Source organism: Bufo bufo, chromosome 3 (genome assembly GCF_905171765.1).
Source record: "Bufo bufo chromosome 3, aBufBuf1.1, whole genome shotgun sequence".
In the NCBI taxonomy this organism is placed as follows: Eukaryota; Metazoa; Chordata; class Amphibia; order Anura; family Bufonidae; genus Bufo; species Bufo bufo.
This window is the reverse complement of record NC_053391.1, coordinates 564,501,160-564,518,510: the sequence shown is the minus strand read 5'-3', so window position 1 is coordinate 564,518,510 and position 17,351 is coordinate 564,501,160. Positions and strand designations below refer to the sequence as shown.

Sequence of the window (17,351 nt, the reverse complement as noted above, 5' to 3'; positions counted from 1 at the left end):
GCATGGTTTCACAGGGTGCTGAATTGGCATGCCTTTCAATATAGAAAACACTTGACACATCATGAAACCAAACATCTGGCTAAACAGAGCTGTTGAGCAGCTAGAATCCTACATCAAGACAAGAATGAGACAACATTCCTCTCCCAAAACTCCAGCAATTTGTCTCCTCACTCCCTAGAAATGTTAAAAGAAGAGATGATGCTACATAATGGTAGACATGGCCCTGACCCAACTTTCTGGAGCTGCGTTGCTGCCATCAAGTTCTTTTTCATGAAATGGTAAAATGTCTCACTTTTAACATGATTTGTGTTCTACTGTGAATACAATTAGCGTCTATGAGATTTGTAAATCATTGCATTTATGTCAATTTTACACATCGTCCCAACTTTTTGGGGATTTGAGGTTGTACTAATAGGTAAGTGGCTTAGATGTCCAACTCTTCAATCTAATATTAGTAGAAACTAATATTTTAGGATCAAAAGGGATTTTTTTTTTAAAACTGACGTGCCAGCAGAGCCGACAGATCCTCTTTAAGGCTCAATTCACTCGTCCGTAACGCGTTTTGCGGATCCGCGGATCCGCAAAACACGGACACCGGCAATGTGCGTTCAGCATTTTGCGGACCGCACATTGCCGGCACTAATAGAATATGCCTATTCTTGTCCGCAATTGCGGACAAGAATAGGACATGTTCTATTTTTTTTCGGGAACGGAATTGCGGACCCGGAACTGTGGATCCGCAATTCCGTATCCGGGCAGCACATCGTGCTGCCCCGTAGAAATGAATGGGTCCGCAATTCTGTTCCGCAAAATGCGGAACGAAATTGTGGACGTGTGAATAGGGCCTAATGTCTATTTTCTGTCTTTTTTTATAGAAATTGTGTTTTTTTTTATTTTATTATATTAACATCATTGTGCATTCAGACAAGAGTTCTTGTAGCATATGCTTGTCTTGTTGCAGTAACAGCAGTTTCCATTTGCCCCATTCCATTTTGTGCGTCACGTCCGTCATTTATGTGTCACACACATCAAGGTTCAAGCATCCAGCCTAAGTGCTGTACATCTGGGAATATTTTTCCAAAGGCATCAACTTATGTACTTGAGTACAGACCAAAAATTTGTCTTGCTCTTTGTCACCAGACAGTTGTTTTGCCTTTGATGACACACATTTGGAGAGGGCTGTGTATCATCTCTGCTGCTAATCCTGAAAGAGCAAAAGAGACATGATAAAGTAAGATGTGGTGGCTTGCCAGTGACTTTTTTTAATTCCTCCCTGCAGATGCTGGAAGAGATGATGAGACAAGTAGACTATGATGGCAATGGGACGGTTTCCTATGAAGAATGGCTGAAAGGGGGACTGACCACGGTGCCCTTACTGGTGCTGCTAGGAATGGAAGCTGTGAGTCTGATTTCAGTTTCTGATTGCACTACATATGAATTCTGTGAAGAAAATGAATCCCTATAAAAACAGATGGTCTTGAATTGCCATTCTAATAATCAATTAGTTAAAATTGGGTATAGTATCAATATACAGTATGTCTGTTACCATTTTCACTTCTACACAGAATATGAAGGATGATGGGCAGCATTTGTGGCGTCTGAAGCATTTCAACCGCCCTGTGTACTGCAACGTTTGTGAAGCTCTGCTCTTTGGGGTCAGGAAGCAAGGCCTGTGCTGCACTTGTAAGTAGGAAGATCCTTCATAGTCATCATGTGTATGTGGTGTACGCTTGTGTCTGCAAACTTGGCTAGAGGAAACCCATATGACAACAATCAATTTTACAGTCTGAGAAAAGAGTGAAAAAGTTTGCAAGGTAGCAGAATATAAAAAATATATAAAACTTCTAACAGCAAAAAAGTGATATTCAGCTTTTTGAAAGATTTTGAAACATTGATGTTTGAACAAACTCCATGTGTTAATAATTTTTAACATATTTTTAATCATGGAACTGCTAAAGGTTCATTGCCAAGGAGTTTCTGAACCCTCTTACTTGAATGGTAGCACAGTAGTAACAACCCCCCACTTCTCAACCCCTATCGGCCCCTTTACCTAAGCACACCTAATTGTAAGAAGTAGAAAAGTAAACCGGAGATAATTTTGTCCCCATTGGTTTTCAGTTTGTCAGAATGTCTGCGTGTTCCTGAAACAAACAATGTTGCAGAAATCCTTCAGAGAACACGGGGTTAATCTGCTGATCTCATTCGTTTTCAACTGAGGACTGGTAGAGGGTTGGGGCTTAGCCAAGTTGGCAGGCCTATTGATCTTTTTGTGCTACTACAGACAGGGCCTAGTGGCGAGGCCCCTGCTGCAGCCAGTTGTCCATTCACTCAGAATTAGGGTCCATTCACACGTCCGCAAAATGGGTCCGCATTCATTTTCAATGGGGCTGCAAAAGATGCGGACAGCACACCGTGCGCTGTCTGCATCTGCACTTCTGTTCCGCGGCCCCGCAAAAAAATAGAACGTGTCCTATTCTTGTCTGCGGCCACGGACAAGAAAAGGCATTTCCATCATAGTGCCGGCTACGTGCGGTCCGCAAAATGCAGAACGCACATGGCTGGTGCTTGTGTTTTGCGGATCCGCAATTTGCGGACCGCAAAACAGTTGTGGACATGTGAATGGACCCTTATGGGGTGAAGTAGGAGAAAGTGGCTGATCTCAGGGGAGAAAATTTCTTTAAACATTTGTCAGATTTCAATATGAAATAAATAGAATTAAAGAAAAGGAGATTAGGGATTTGTAGGCTTTTCCTGTATCTAGTGTTCCTATAAATAAAGAAAATGTCTTCCTACACGAGCAAAGGTCTGTTGTGTAGATAAGTAGACTAGTTTACTGTACTTCAATCAGTATAGGAACACATGTGTAAAATCTACATTTTTCTCTGCAGTTTGTAAGTTTACTGTTCATGAACGCTGTGCTCGTAAAGCTCCGGATATCTGCATCAGCACGTATGCCAAGTCCCGCAAAGATGCTAGTGTAAGTGTCATGGCTGTAGCCCTGTGTCACTCAGTATGTTACCATCTCATGTATCTTTTCTGGCTCAATTGTGGTGTTTTTGTGTTATCTGTTGGCATCTGCTTTCATTTCTTTCATCACTTTATGCTTTGTATAATTACTGTTTATATGTTCATGTGGGTGTAGTATGTTAATTTTACTCCTGCTGCCACAGGGACAGACTCACGTATGGGTGAGAGGGGGCTGTGAAGCCAGCAAGTGTGACAGATGCCAGAAAAAGATAAAAAGCTTTCAGAGTCTAACTGGTCAGCGCTGTGTCTGGTGCCATACAAAGGTAACAACAATTACGAGTACTGGAAAATAATACATTTTAGGAGCTACCATTCTGTAGGGTTATATACAGTTGTGTTCAAAATAATAGCAGTCAGACATCACTAACCTGATCAATCACTGTTTTAGGTAGAAACGATATTTATACAGGTCAAATAATTCACTAGCAGGTGTAGTAGAGTAATAGAAATCCAACAGACCGAACAGTCATGACATGCATGCTGCTGATTCTGTGTAATTGAATCACTAATTGAAAGGGGCATGTTCAAAATAATAGCAGTGTGGAGTTCAATTAGTGAAGTCATTCATTCTTCGAAAAACAGGTGGCAATTATTGCCCTTATTTAAAGGGGTTCTGCAGTTTGTTTAAACTGATGATCTATCCTCTGGATAGAACATCAGCATCTGATCGGCGGGGATCCGACACCCCGTACCCCCACCAATCAGCTGTTTGAGAAGGCAGTGGCGCTCCAGGAGTGCCGCGGCCTTCTCACTGTTTACCGCTGGCCTAGTGACATCACGACTAGTATCAACTAGCTTGGGCAGGGCTAAGCTCTGCCTTCTCAAACAGCTGATCGGCGGGGGTCCCGGGTGTCGGACCCCCGCCGTTCAGATGCTGATGATTTATCCAGAGAATAGATTATCAGTTAAAACAAAGTGCGGAACCCCTTTAAGGAAGGAAGGCAGCAAATGTTGTACACGCTGGTTAGGGTCCATTCACACGTCTGTATTTTACCTTTCCAGAATTGCGGTCCGTTTTTTTGCGGATCCGTGTTTCCGCAAATAACTTCAGTTTTTTACTAATGTGAATCCGTTCAGTGTTTCCGTGTTTCCGCAATAAAAAAGAAAGGAGGAATAGATGTTGCTAGGGTACCAAAAAAATAAGTTTTTAGTTAGATCCCCTGTAAATTATTTTAGTTAGGGACTCGCAAGAGGATGAGGACCCTTGACGTGTAACACGGACCGCAAGGTTACATTGGTTACTATGACGCCGTGTGCTTCGTGCTACCGCTGCTGTACACTAAGGCCTCCTGCAAACAACAGGAAATCAGGTCAGTAAATTACTCACGGTCCGTGTTACACGGATGTGTGCATTCAGCAGACAGCCCCCCTTGATGCTCTCCCTTGCCGTGCGCTAGAACACGCATTGAAACAGCTATTATAGTTAAAACAACACACTGCCGAGCAGATGCTTCTGGCAAGCAGTGTGTTTGGATACATCACCGGCTCTGATGGGGCGGCTTCTGTGCTACCCTAGCCTTTTTAGCTAGGTCAGCGCAAAAACCCGCACATTAGTGCAGGTGATGTCACCAAACACACTGCTTGCCAGAAGCATCTGCCCGGCAGTGTGTAGCCCTTTCCATGTGCGATCAAGCAAATATGGGGTGCTGCCTGGGTGAAAATATGGTTATTTCCAGTTTCAGCTCTGAACCTAAAATCTAAAACTGGAGGGTACATAATAACTTCTACTCAAGCTTAATGCTGCTCAAGGATTGGTGTGATAAACAAAATAGAAGTCATTATGTACCGTATCATCAAAAAGATGATTCTCCGTTGTACGTCCCTTCCGTGTTTTGAGGACCACAATTTGCTGTCCCCAATGCATGGGCAACGTCCATGCAGCGACTGGAACAGATAAAAACCCATTAAACTTCAATGGTTCTGTGATCCGTCTGCACCGCAAATAAATAGAACATTTTATATATTTTTAGCGGTGTGGAGGCACAGACAGTTACTCCGTAGTGCTTACGTGGGCTTCCGAACTGTGCTTCCATTCCGCACAGCACCGCATCTTCAGGATGTGGACCCATTCTAAAGAATGGGTCTGCATCTGTGATACGGCGTGCACACGGCCGGTGACTGCATATTGTGGACCCGCTGTTTTCGGCCCACAATACGGCCACGGGCATGTGCATGTGGTCTTATAGTAATGGAAAAAATATGTATTAACCTCTTCAGGACACATGACGTACCGGTACGTCATGTATAGTTCCGATCACCGCCGCCCAGCGCGGGCAGTGATCGGAACCCGGTGCCTGCTCAAATCATTGAGCAGGCACCTTGGCTAAATGCGTGGGGGGTAAACCGCCCCCCCCCCCCCCCCCCCGTGTCGGCGATTGCCGCAAACCGTAGGTCAATTCAGACCTGCAGTTTGCGGCTTTTACCTGTGGTTGCGGCGGTGATTGCAGGTGCCATCGGGTCCCCATGCGGCTGTAGGGGGGACCCGATGGCATGGAAGGCAGCGCGATGCCTAAGGAAGGCATTGCGCTGCCTTCCGGTGACGAGCCTGTGAGATCCAGCCCCCTGGATCTCACAGGCCGGAAGTTGTATGAGTAATACTCACTGTATTACTCATACAGCCAATGCATTCCAATACAGAAGTATTGGAATGCTTTGTAACGGATTAGACCACCAAAAGTTGAAGTCCCAAAGTGGGACAAAAATAAAGTGAAAAAAAAAGTTGAAAAAATAAAGTTTTCCCCCCTAAAACGTAATTTTCCCCAAATAAAGTAAAGAAAAAATTGGTAAAAAATAGGGGGGGGTATACATATTAGGTATCGCCACGTTCGTATCGACCGGCTCTATAAACATATAACATGACCTAACCCCTCAGATGAACACAATAAAAAATAAAAACTGTGCTAAATAAACAATTTTTTTGTCACCTTACATCACAAAATGTACAACAGCAAGCGATCAAAAAGGGGTTTGCCCATTAAAATAGTACCAATCTAACCGTCACCTCATCCCGCAAAAAATGAGCCCCTACCTGAGACAATCGCCCAAAAAATAAAAAAAACTATGGCTCAGAATATGGAGACACTAAAACATAATTTTTTTTGTTTTAAAAAAGCTGTTATTGTGTAAAACTTACATAAATAAAAAAAAGTATACATATTAGGTATTGCCGCGTCCGTATCGACTGGCTCTATAAAAATATCACATGACCTAACCCCTCAGATAAACACCGTAAAAAAAATATTAAAAAAAAGTGCTAAATAAACCATTTTCTGTCACCTTACATCACAAAAAGTGTAATAGCAAGCGATCAAAAAGTCATATGCACCCCAAAATAGTGCCAATCAAACAGTCATCTCATCCCGCAAAAAATTTGACCCTACCTAAGATAATCGCCCAAAAACTGAAAAAACTATGGCTCTCAGAATATGGAGACACTAAAACATGATTTTTTTTTTTGTTTCAAAAATGATATTATTGTGTAAAACTTACATAAATAAAAAAAAAGTATACATATTAGGTATCGCCGTGTCCGTAACAACCTGGTCTATAAAAATACCACATGATCTAACCTGTCAGACGAATGTTGTAAATAACAAAAAATAAAAACTGTGCCAAAACAGCTATTTCTTGTTACCTTGCCTCACAAAAAGTGTAATATAGAGCAACCAAAAATCATATGTACCCTAAACTAGTACCAACAAAACTTCCACCCTATCGCGTAGTTTGTAAAATGGGGTCACTTTTTTGGAGTTTCTACTCTAGGGGTGCATAAAAAAAACAGTCCAGCAAAATCTGCCTTCCAAAAACTGTTTGGCATTCCTTTCCTTCTGCGCCCTACCGTGTGCCCGTACAGCAGTTTACGACCACATATGAGGTGTTTCTATAAACTACAGAATCCGGGCAATAAATATTGAGTTTTGTTTTGGCTGTTAACCCTTGCTTTGTTACTAGAAAAAATTTATTAAAATGGAAAATTTGCCCAAAAATTTAAATTCTGAAATTTCATCTCCATTTGCCAATAACTCTTGTGGAACACCTAAAGGGTTAACAACGTTTGTAAAATCAGTTTTGGATACCTTGAGGGGTGTAGTTTGTAGAATGGGGTCATTTTTGGGTGGTTTCTATTATGTAAGCCTCGCAAAGTGACTTCAGACCTGGTCCCTAAAAATTGGGTTTTTGAAAATTTCTGAAAAATTTCAAGATTTGCTTCTAAACTTCTAAGCCTTGTAACATCCCCAAAAATTAAAATATCATTCCCAAAATGATCCAAACATGAAGTAGACATATGGGGAATGTAAAGTAATAACTATTTTTGGAGGTATTACTAAGTATTATAGAAGTAGAGAAATTGAAACTTGGAAATTTGCAATTTTTAAAAAGATTTTGGTAAATTTGGTATTTTTTTATAAATAAAAATTAATTTTTTGGACTTTATTTTACCAGTGTCATGAAGTACAATTTGTGACGAAAAAACAATCTCAGAATGGCCTGGATAAGTCAAAAGTTATCACCACTTAAAGTGACAAAAAATGGCCTGAGCCTTATTTCACCTTAAGGACATGTCCTAAAGGGGTTAAAAAATTTTTTTTAATAATAATAATGACCTAAATATATTATAGATCATCATTATAAAAAAAAGTTATATAACATTTTTAAATAGATAAAAGACATACTCAATAGTAACAGTATAACAATGTTTTATTATTGCAAAAAAAAAAATTATAATTCAAATAATTCCCTTGAAAAAGGGCCAGGGGTGTGCATTATTGGAGGGTCAGGTCTATTGAGACGGGAAGGAGGGGTTATGAAGTTAAGTCTCTTATCTCTACAATTTTCCAAAAAGTGAAGGACTTCCTGTGGCTCCTGAGGCCCAGCAAATTCGTCTATCACCATGGCCAACGCAGTAAGGCATCGTGTTTGCCGTTCATCTGGCACACGACGCATGGAAGGAGCTAGCCCTTTTAGAGCTATCTTTCTTCGCGTCTGTTCGGTTCCGATTTAGATATTCGAGCACCATTGATTTAACATGTGCTCGAAGATCTACATTAGAAGCGATCAGTGGAAGTTGGCGTCGTCTGCCAGATGAAGGGCAAACAGGAGCAGGAACAACTGGGGTCCTTTCCGCGGTGGCCATAGTGACATTTTCTATCACAGGACCTTGTTCTGTCGGCTCTAAAGGCAGGAGCGGTTCTATGGTTGAAGATCCTCCAGCCGTATTCTCCTGAGTATCTTCCTCCTGTGTTTCACTCATTGGAGGTCTTGATCCGGACTCCTCAATCGCCAGAATATCAATAGTTCTGTAAAATAAAGTTCTAATTAAATTATAATATTTTTTTTATATATATTTTAAATGATTATATTACCATATAAAAAATGTACTTACGGTCTTAGTTCCATAATCGGTTTCAAGAAGTTCAGATACTTGGTATACATATATGTGGTTTTTTTTTTAGTGATCCATCACCACTTTTCTGTTTGGCATTTACTTTGTGACGATATTGGTCACGGCACGTATTCCACCGCTTTTTTATCTGCTGAACTGAAAAGACAATAATATTTTATAAATTTATATCATTAATTTATTATACTTAAAGGGGTTATCCCATCTTAGACAATGGGGGCATATCGCTAGGGTATGCCCCCATAGTCTTATAGGGGCGGGTCCCACCTCTGGTACCCGCACCTAACAAGGAGAACGGAGTGGAGAAAGTTGAGGAGGGCGCACTGCGCATGCGCGGCCGCCCTCCGTTCATTTCTATGGAGCCGCAGAAAATAGCCGAGCGCTGACTCGGCTATTTCCGTTGGCCCCATAGAAATGAATAGTAGCGGTGGCCGCGCATGTGCCGCGTGCTCCCATTCACTTCAATGGGAGAGGCGTGGAGCTGCGCCTGGTGGTGGACAGACCCCGGGAAACCCGGGGTCCTCCATCCATAACTCTCCCCGGCTCCGTTCTCCTTGTATGTGCAGGTGGGACCCGCACCTATCAGACAATGGAGGCATATCCTAACGATATGCCCCCATTGTCTAAGATAGGATAACCCCTTTAAATAGGACCTTCCATCTGTTTAGCCCTAGTCTAATTAGGGTCATAGGTTTTGGAACCGCGCTGCTGGGAGCTATGTATTCCGGTCACAGGTGGATGATACAAGGGTGTCAGCCCCTCTCCTCGACAACCAAAGGATATGGTCCTCCCAGACCTCCTCCTAACAGGTCAGTAGACAAAAGGCATAAAAATACAAGATGATCGTCACGTTCCTGCCCGACCCGGGTTTCGCTACCTCGCTTCTTCAAGGGCGATGACTGAGCATGCTCACAAATGAGCCCTATAAAAAGCCCAGCCCTCTCATTATTATTCAAGCGGGTGTGGTTCCCATCCGTATAGGACATTTTCAAAATAACAGTTTTACAACATATAACATAAAATCACACTGATGCAATCATTTTTAAAATACAAACATAAGAATATAAAATTATACACGGGAGTGGATTGTTACTCCCTATTGCCAATTTGTGTAAAGACCCTTTCGGGTTACCGCTGTTCTCAATAGTCAATATATACATTCAGCCTCTTAATAAGAATCTATCCCCCACTTAATCCTCTCTTGTCCTAGGTGTATCCCAACTCAATTTATTATAGTAGTTCTATCCTCATATACATTCCATCCACTCCTCGGATATTATACCGGTATTCTCCACCTACTCCCGGAGCGTCATTCAGCTAATTTCCACTCCTCCTGGAACATCCCTCCACAGGACGCCATCCGATTCTGGGACGTCACACAGGTAATCTCCGCCCACTCTTAGAACGTCACTCAGGAGGGCGCCACCCACTCCGGTAGCGTCATTCAGGTGTTCTCGACCCCGCCTCCACCCCTGATGTTCCCATCACAAGGCATCATTATCCAATGGAGCAGCCAGGAAACCTGACGTCATCCAAAGGTCCTTAGGAGGCCAGGTAGAGAACAGCCGAACGTCGCCACCGGTGGGTCATTTTACAGTAAACATGGTTTAAGGTCAAATTCAATGTTAAGCCCTCTGGGTTGTAGGGTTCCTAGCTGGTAAATCCACTCCACTTCCTTTCTATTGATTTGTGCCAGCGAGTCCCCCCCACGCCAGTGTGGCTTAACAGTTTCAACTCCAGCGAATTTTAACCCTTGTGGGTTTTTTCCATGTGATAATTTAAAGTGTGCTGATACGCTATGGGTCATTAGGCCTTTTTTGATGTTCCGTAGATGCTCTTGTATCCTAACTTTCAGCTTCCTAATTGTCCGTCCCACGTACTGGAGCCCACAAGGGCATTCCAGTACGTAGATGATGCCCTCATTTTCGCACGAACAATTGTTCTTTATACGGAATTCAGCCCCATTCTTTTTAGACACTATCTGTTTAATATTCACCTGTCGATCTCTGGAGTTCCGATTTTTACAGCCTGCACAAAAGCCACACCAGGTAAATTTTCCTTCTTTTTTCTCCTTCACATTAACTGGGGGTATGGCACTACGTACGAGTTTCTCTCTAATGTTGGTCGCTTTTTTAAAAATAAAAGAGGGATTTGCAGGTATTATTTTTCCTATTGTAGGATCGTTTTTTAAAACTCCCCAGTTCTTTTTCACCATTTTCTTAATGTTATCTGACATGGAGCAAAATTTGGTCACAAATGAAAATCTGTAGTCCCTATTTTCTTTTATCACTATTCTTTTTGTATGTTCCTTTTTTCCTTTTGTTTCCATCTCTACTTTCTGTATGCATTCATCTAAATTGGCCTCATCATATCCTCTCTCCACAAACCTATTTTTTAACACCCCACATTGCGTTCTATATTCATCCACCTCTGTACAATTACGGGCCATCCTCTTGAACTGTCCTTTCGGAATGTTCCTGAGCCATGGGCCGTAATGACAGCTCTTCATATCAATAAAGGAGTTCACGTCTGTTTCTTTAAAATAGGAGCTAGTAAGGAAACGCCCATTTTCAACCCGAATGCATAGGTCAAGAAAATTAACGCTTGTGTTGCTGATTTCCCCCACTGGAGGTTTTAAGAAACCAGAAAATGGAGTTGGGAGACAAAAAGCTTTTAAGAGTAATTATAATCAACAAGTCAATGAATATATACCGCAGCGCAACTATGGTTATGAACCTAGAAACCAAGAAAATAGGGACTACAGATTTTCATTTGTGACCAAATTTTGCTCCATGTCAGATAACATTAAGAAAATGGTGAAAAAGAACTGGGGAGTTTTAAAAAACGATCCTACAATAGGAAAAATAATACCTGCAAATCCCTCTTTTATTTTTGAAAAAGCGACCAACATTAGAGAGAAACTCGTACGTAGTGCCATACCCCCAGTTAATGTGAAGGAGAAAAAAGAAGGAAAATTTACCTGGTGTGGCTTTTGTGCAGGCTGTAAAAATCGGAACTCCAGAGATCGACAGGTGAATATTAAACAGATAGTGTCTAAAAAGAATGGGGCTGAATTCCGTATAAAGAACAATTGTTCGTGCGAAAATGAGGGCATCATCTACGTACTGGAATGCCCTTGTGGGCTCCAGTACGTGGGACGGACAATTAGGAAGCTGAAAGTTAGGATACAAGAGCATCTACGGAACATCAAAAAAGGCCTAATGACCCATAGCGTATCAGCACACTTTAAATTATCACATGGAAAAAACCCACAAGGGTTAAAATTCGCTGGAGTTGAAACTGTTAAGCCACACTGGCGTGGGGGGGACTCGCTGGCACAAATCAATAGAAAGGAAGTGGAGTGGATTTACCAGCTAGGAACCCTACAACCCAGAGGGCTTAACATTGAATTTGACCTTAAACCATGTTTACTGTAAAATGACCCACCGGTGGCGACGTTCGGCTGTTCTCTACCTGGCCTCCTAAGGACCTTTGGATGACGTCAGGTTTCCTGGCTGCTCCATTGGATAATGATGCCTTGTGATGGGAACATCAGGGGTGGAGGCGGGGTCGAGAACACCTGAATGACGCTACCGGAGTGGGTGGCGCCCTCCTGAGTGACGTTCTAAGAGTGGGCGGAGATTACCTGTGTGACGTCCCAGAATCGGATGGCGTCCTGTGGAGGGATGTTCCAGGAGGAGTGGAAATTAGCTGAATGACGCTCCGGGAGTAGGTGGAGAATACCGGTATAATATCCGAGGAGTGGATGGAATGTATATGAGGATAGAACTACTATAATAAATTGAGTTGGGATACACCTAGGACAAGAGAGGATTAAGTGGGGGATAGATTCTTATTAAGAGGCTGAATGTATATATTGACTATTGAGAACAGCGGTAACCCGAAAGGGTCTTTACACAAATTGGCAATAGGGAGTAACAATCCACTCCCGTGTATAATTTTATATTCTTATGTTTGTATTTTAAAAATGATTGCATCAGTGTGATTTTATGTTATATGTTGTAAAACTGTTATTTTGAAAATGTCCTATACGGATGGGAACCACACCCGCTTGAATAATAATGAGAGGGCTGGGCTATTTATAGGGCTCGTTTGTGAGCATGCTCAGTCATCGCCCTTGAAGAAGCGAGGTAGCGAAACCCGGGTCGGGCAGGAACGTGACGATCATCTTGTATTTTTATGCCTTTTGTCTACTGACCTGTTAGGAGGAGGTCTGGGAGGACCATATCCTTTGGTTGTCGAGGAGAGGGGCTGACACCCTTGTATCATCCACCTGTGACCGGAATACATAGCTCCCAGCAGCGCGGTTCCAAAACCTATGAACTTGACTTTGCCAGTGTGAAACCTACCACACGAACCCGGGACCAGCAGCAGCGCAAGTAACTGTCCGTGTTGAGACGCAGGACTGACTTTCTGTTTTATTTGTGTTTTACTAGTCTAATTAGGGTCTCACCTTATAGGGCGGCCCCCACTGATGTCATTGCACTTTTCTTTTTTTTTTTTCTAAGACTCCCCCGTTTGTCCGCTGTTGTCCCCCGTTGATTTCGGTGCCTTACATTCTCCCTGGCTATGAGCGGTGCGCTCTGATTGGATGCGCTCACAGCCAGGGAGAAGAGAACCGCTCCAGTCTCCGCCTAGTATAACCAAGTCGGCTAATTAGAATATAAGGTGCCGAAATTAACAGGGGACAACAGCGGACGAACGGGGGTGGTGGTCTTTTAAAAATATATATATATATGCAATGACATCAGTAGAGGCCGCCCTATAAGGCAAGACCCTAATTAGACTAGGGTTAAATAGATGAAAGGTCCTCTTTAAATAAAAACGACAAGACATATTTAGAATTATAGCACGAACGTGTGCCGGCCGTTCCGTGTATTGGGGACCTCAATTGCAGCTGCCACAGACTGATCCAGACCCATTCAACTTGAATGGGTCCGTGATCCGTCCGTTCCGCGGAGGCACAGACACTACGGAGGCACTCTGTAGTGCTTCTGTGGGGTTCTGCTCGGTGCTTCCACACCACATCTCCCAGATCTCGGACCCATTGAAGTGAGTGGGTCCGCGATCCGTGATGCGGGCTGCTCACGGCAGGTGCCCGTGTATGCGGGCTGCAATATGACTACACCCGGGGCACAGTCATGCGACTGAGCGCTTATACTATATTAAATATATTGAAATACTCACAAATTTTTTCTTTCTTCTGGCTTGATGCTGAAGACCACGATGACGGGACTAGCTCTTTTGCTATATCTTCCCACGCACGGTCCTTTTTCAGACTGTCAAGATATTCTTCACAGCGTGTGTCCCATAGAGTAGGGTGCTCCTGGATCAATATAATCAATTTCTCTACATCATAGGAAGCCATCTTTTCACTAATGTAGTCTTGTCTACTCTTTCTTCACTGCTTTCCCAAGTTCTGAAGTTCTCAGGGGCAGGCCTATTTTTTTTTCTACTTCCTGCGGATGACATTTGGCACCTATCGGCATGTCATCCGCATTTTTGCGGACCCATTGAGTACAATGGGGCTACGGACCACAATTTGCGGCCAAAAGTAGGACATGCTCTACTTTTTTTGCGGTTCCGCATAACGGAACGGAACTGCGGATGCGGACAGCATACTGAATGCTGTCCGCATCTTTTGCAGCCCCATTGAAATGAATGGGACCGCAACTATTCCGCATCTGTTCCGCAATTTTGCGGAACGGATGCGGATAAAAATTTAGGGACGTGTGAATGGATCCTTACAGTGCATTTCTCTCAGAAATTCTGAGGAAAATGGGTCGTTCCAGACATTGTTCAGAAGGACAGTGTACCTCGATTAAAAAGTTGATTGGAGAGGGGAAAACATATAAAGAAGTGCAGAAAATGATAGGCTGCTCAGCTAAAATGATCACAAATGCTTTAAAATGGCAGCCAAAATCTGAAAGACGTGGAAGAAAGCGAAAAACTACCATTCGAATGGATAGAAGGACTCAGCCAACAATCAGCTCCAGGAAGTTTAAAGAAGGTCTAAAGTTACCTGTGAGTACTGTTACAGTTAGAAGACACCTATGTGAAGCCAAGCTATCTGCAAGAAGCCGCCGCAAAGTCCCACTGTTGAAAAAAAAGACATGTGCTGAAGAGGTTACAATTTGCCAAAGAGCACATTGACTGGCCTAAAGACACATTTTGTGGATTGATGAAAGTAAGATTGTTTGTTCTTTTTGGGTCTAGTGTCCGGAGACAGTTTGTCAGACGACACCCAAACACTGAATTCAAGCCACAGTACACTGTGAAGACAGTGAAGCATGGTGGCGCAAGCATCATAATATGGGGATGTTTCTCATACTACAGTGTTGGGCCTATTTATCGCATACCAGGGATCATGGATCAGTTTGAATACATCAGAATACTTGAAGAGGTCATGCTGACTTAGGCCTCATGCACACAACCGTTTTTTTTCAAGGTCCGCAAAAACTCGGTCCGTAGCTCCGTGATCCGTGTCCGTTTTTTTTTTCCGTGAGTCTTCCTTGATTTTTGGAGGATCCACGGACATGAAGAAAATGTCGTTTTGGTGTCCGCCTGGCCGTGCGGAGCCAAACGGATCCGTCCTGACTTACAATGCAAGTCAATGGGGACGGATCCGTTTGACGTTGACACAATATGGTGCAATTGCAAACGGATCCGTCCCCCATTGACTTTCAATGTAAAGTCAGGAGTTAATATACCATAGAATCAGAGTTTTCTCCAATCCGATGGTATATTTTAACTTGAAGCGTCCCCATCACCATGGGAACGCCTCTATGTTAGAATATACCATCAGATTTGAGTTAGATCGTCAAAACTCAGATCCGACAGTATATTCTAACACAGAGGCGTTCCCATAGTGATGGGGACGCTTCAAGTTAGAATATACTACGAACTGTGTACATGACTGCCCCCTGCTGCCTGGCAGCACCCAATCTCTTACAGGGGGCTGTGATCCGCACAATTAACCCCTCAGGTGCCGCACCTGAGGGGTTAATTGTGCATATCATAGCCCCCTGTAAGAGATCAGGTGCTGCCAGGCAGGAGGGGGCAGACCCCCCTCCCCTGTATTTAACTCATTGGTGGCCAGTGCGGCCCCCCTCCCTCCCTCCCCTGTATTTAACTCATTGGTGGCCAGTGCGGCCCCCCTCCCTCCCCTGTATTTAACTCTTGGTGGCCAGTGCGGCCCCCCTCCCTCCCTCCCCAGTATAATATTCATTGGTGGCCAGTGCGGCCCCCCCCCCCCCCCCCCCAGTATTATATTAATTGGTGGCCAGTGCGGCCTACCCTCTCCCCCCCCCCCCCCCCCACCTAATTAAAATCATCTTCCCCCATCATTGGTGGCCAGTGCGGCCTCCCCTCTTCCCCCCGCCTAATTAAAATCACCCCCCCATCATTGGTGGCCAATGCGGCCTCCCCTCTCCCCGCCTCCCTAATTAAAATCACCCCCCCATCATTGGTGGCCAGTGCGGCCTCCCCCTTCCCCCCTAATTAAAATCACCTTCCCCCATCATTGGTGGCAGCGGAAAGTTCAGATCGGAGTCCCAGTTTAATCGCTGGGGCTCTGATCGGTAACCATGGCAACCAGGACGTTACTGCAGTCCTGGTTGCCATGGTTACTTAGCAATTTTAGAAGCATTATACTTACCTTCGCTGTCTGTGACCAGCCGGGCGCTCCTCCTACTGGTAAGTGAAAGGTCTGGGCGGCGCATTGCCTATAGCACAGACCTGTCACTTACCAGTAGGAGGAGCGCCCGGCCGGTCACAGACATCACAGGTAAGTATAATGCTTCTAAAAATTGCTAAGTAACCATGGCAACCAGGACTGCAGTAGCGTCCTGGTTGCCATGGTTACCGATCGGAGCCCCAGCGATTAAACTGGGACTCCGATCGGAACTCTCCGCTGCCACCAATGATGGGGGAAGGTGTTTTTAATTAGGGGAGGAGAGGGGAGGCTGCACTGGCCACCAATGATGGGGGGGTGATTTTAATTAGGGGGGGGGAGAGGGGAGGCCACCAATGAGTTAAATACAGGGGAGGGGGGCTGCCCCCTCCTGCCTGGCAGCACCTGATCTCTTACAGGGGGCTATAATACGCACAATTAACCTCTCAGGTGCGGCACCTGAGGGGTTAATTGTGCGGATCACAGTCCCCTGTAAGAGATCGGGTGCTGCCAGGCAGCAGGGGGCAGTCATGTACAAAGTTCTTAGTATATTCTAACTTGAAGCGTCCCCATCACCATGGAAACGCCTCTGTGTTAGAATATACTGTCGGATTTGAGTTTTCACTGAGTGAAAACTCAGCTCTGAAAAAGCTTTTATGCAGACGGATCTGCGATCCGTCTGTGTGAAAGTAGCCTACGGCCACGGATCACGGACTCGGATGCCAATCTTGTGTGCATCCGTGTTTTTTCACAGACTCATTGACTTGAATGGGTCCGTGAACCGTTGTCCGTCAAAAAAATAGGACAGGAAACACGGATCATGGCCGCGGATGAACAACGGTGCATTTTCCGAGTTTTCAACGGACCCATTGAAAGTCAATGGGTCCGCAGAAAATCTCGGAAAACTGAACAACGGCCACGGATGCATACAACGGTCGTGTGCATGAGGCCTTATGCTGAAGAGGAAATGCCCTTGAAATGGATGTTCCAACAAGACAACGACCCCAAACACACCAGTTAACGTGCAACATCTTTGTTCCAGACCAATAAGATTGACGTTATGGAGTGGTCAGCCCAATCCCCGGATCTTAATCCAATAGAAAACCTGTGGGGTGACATCAAAAATGCAGTTTCTGAGGCAAAACCAAGAAATAGAGAAGAACTGTGGAATGTAGTCCAATCATCCTGGGCTGGAATACCTGTTCACAGGGGCCAGAAGTTGGTTGACTC

The 17,351-nt window shown here is 44.1% G+C and overlaps 1 protein-coding gene across 4 annotated transcripts in view; it reads left to right on the top strand.

The window, feature by feature from the left end:
* The window catches only part of DGKA (diacylglycerol kinase alpha), a 209,628-nt gene that overhangs the window by 155,642 nt on the left and 36,635 nt on the right, over positions 1-17,351 (top strand). For all 4 annotated transcript variants that reach the window (XR_005777707.1, XM_040425594.1, XM_040425593.1 and 1 more), the window contains 4 exons: positions 1,280-1,399; positions 1,566-1,683; positions 2,889-2,977; positions 3,171-3,290. Coding sequence is in view for 3 of the 4 variants with exons in the window: in XM_040425594.1 (XP_040281528.1) it covers positions 1,280-1,399; positions 1,566-1,683; positions 2,889-2,977; positions 3,171-3,290 (447 nt within the window). In the remaining variant the exon portion in view is untranslated. The remainder of the gene's footprint in view (positions 1-1,279; positions 1,400-1,565; positions 1,684-2,888; positions 2,978-3,170; positions 3,291-17,351) is intronic.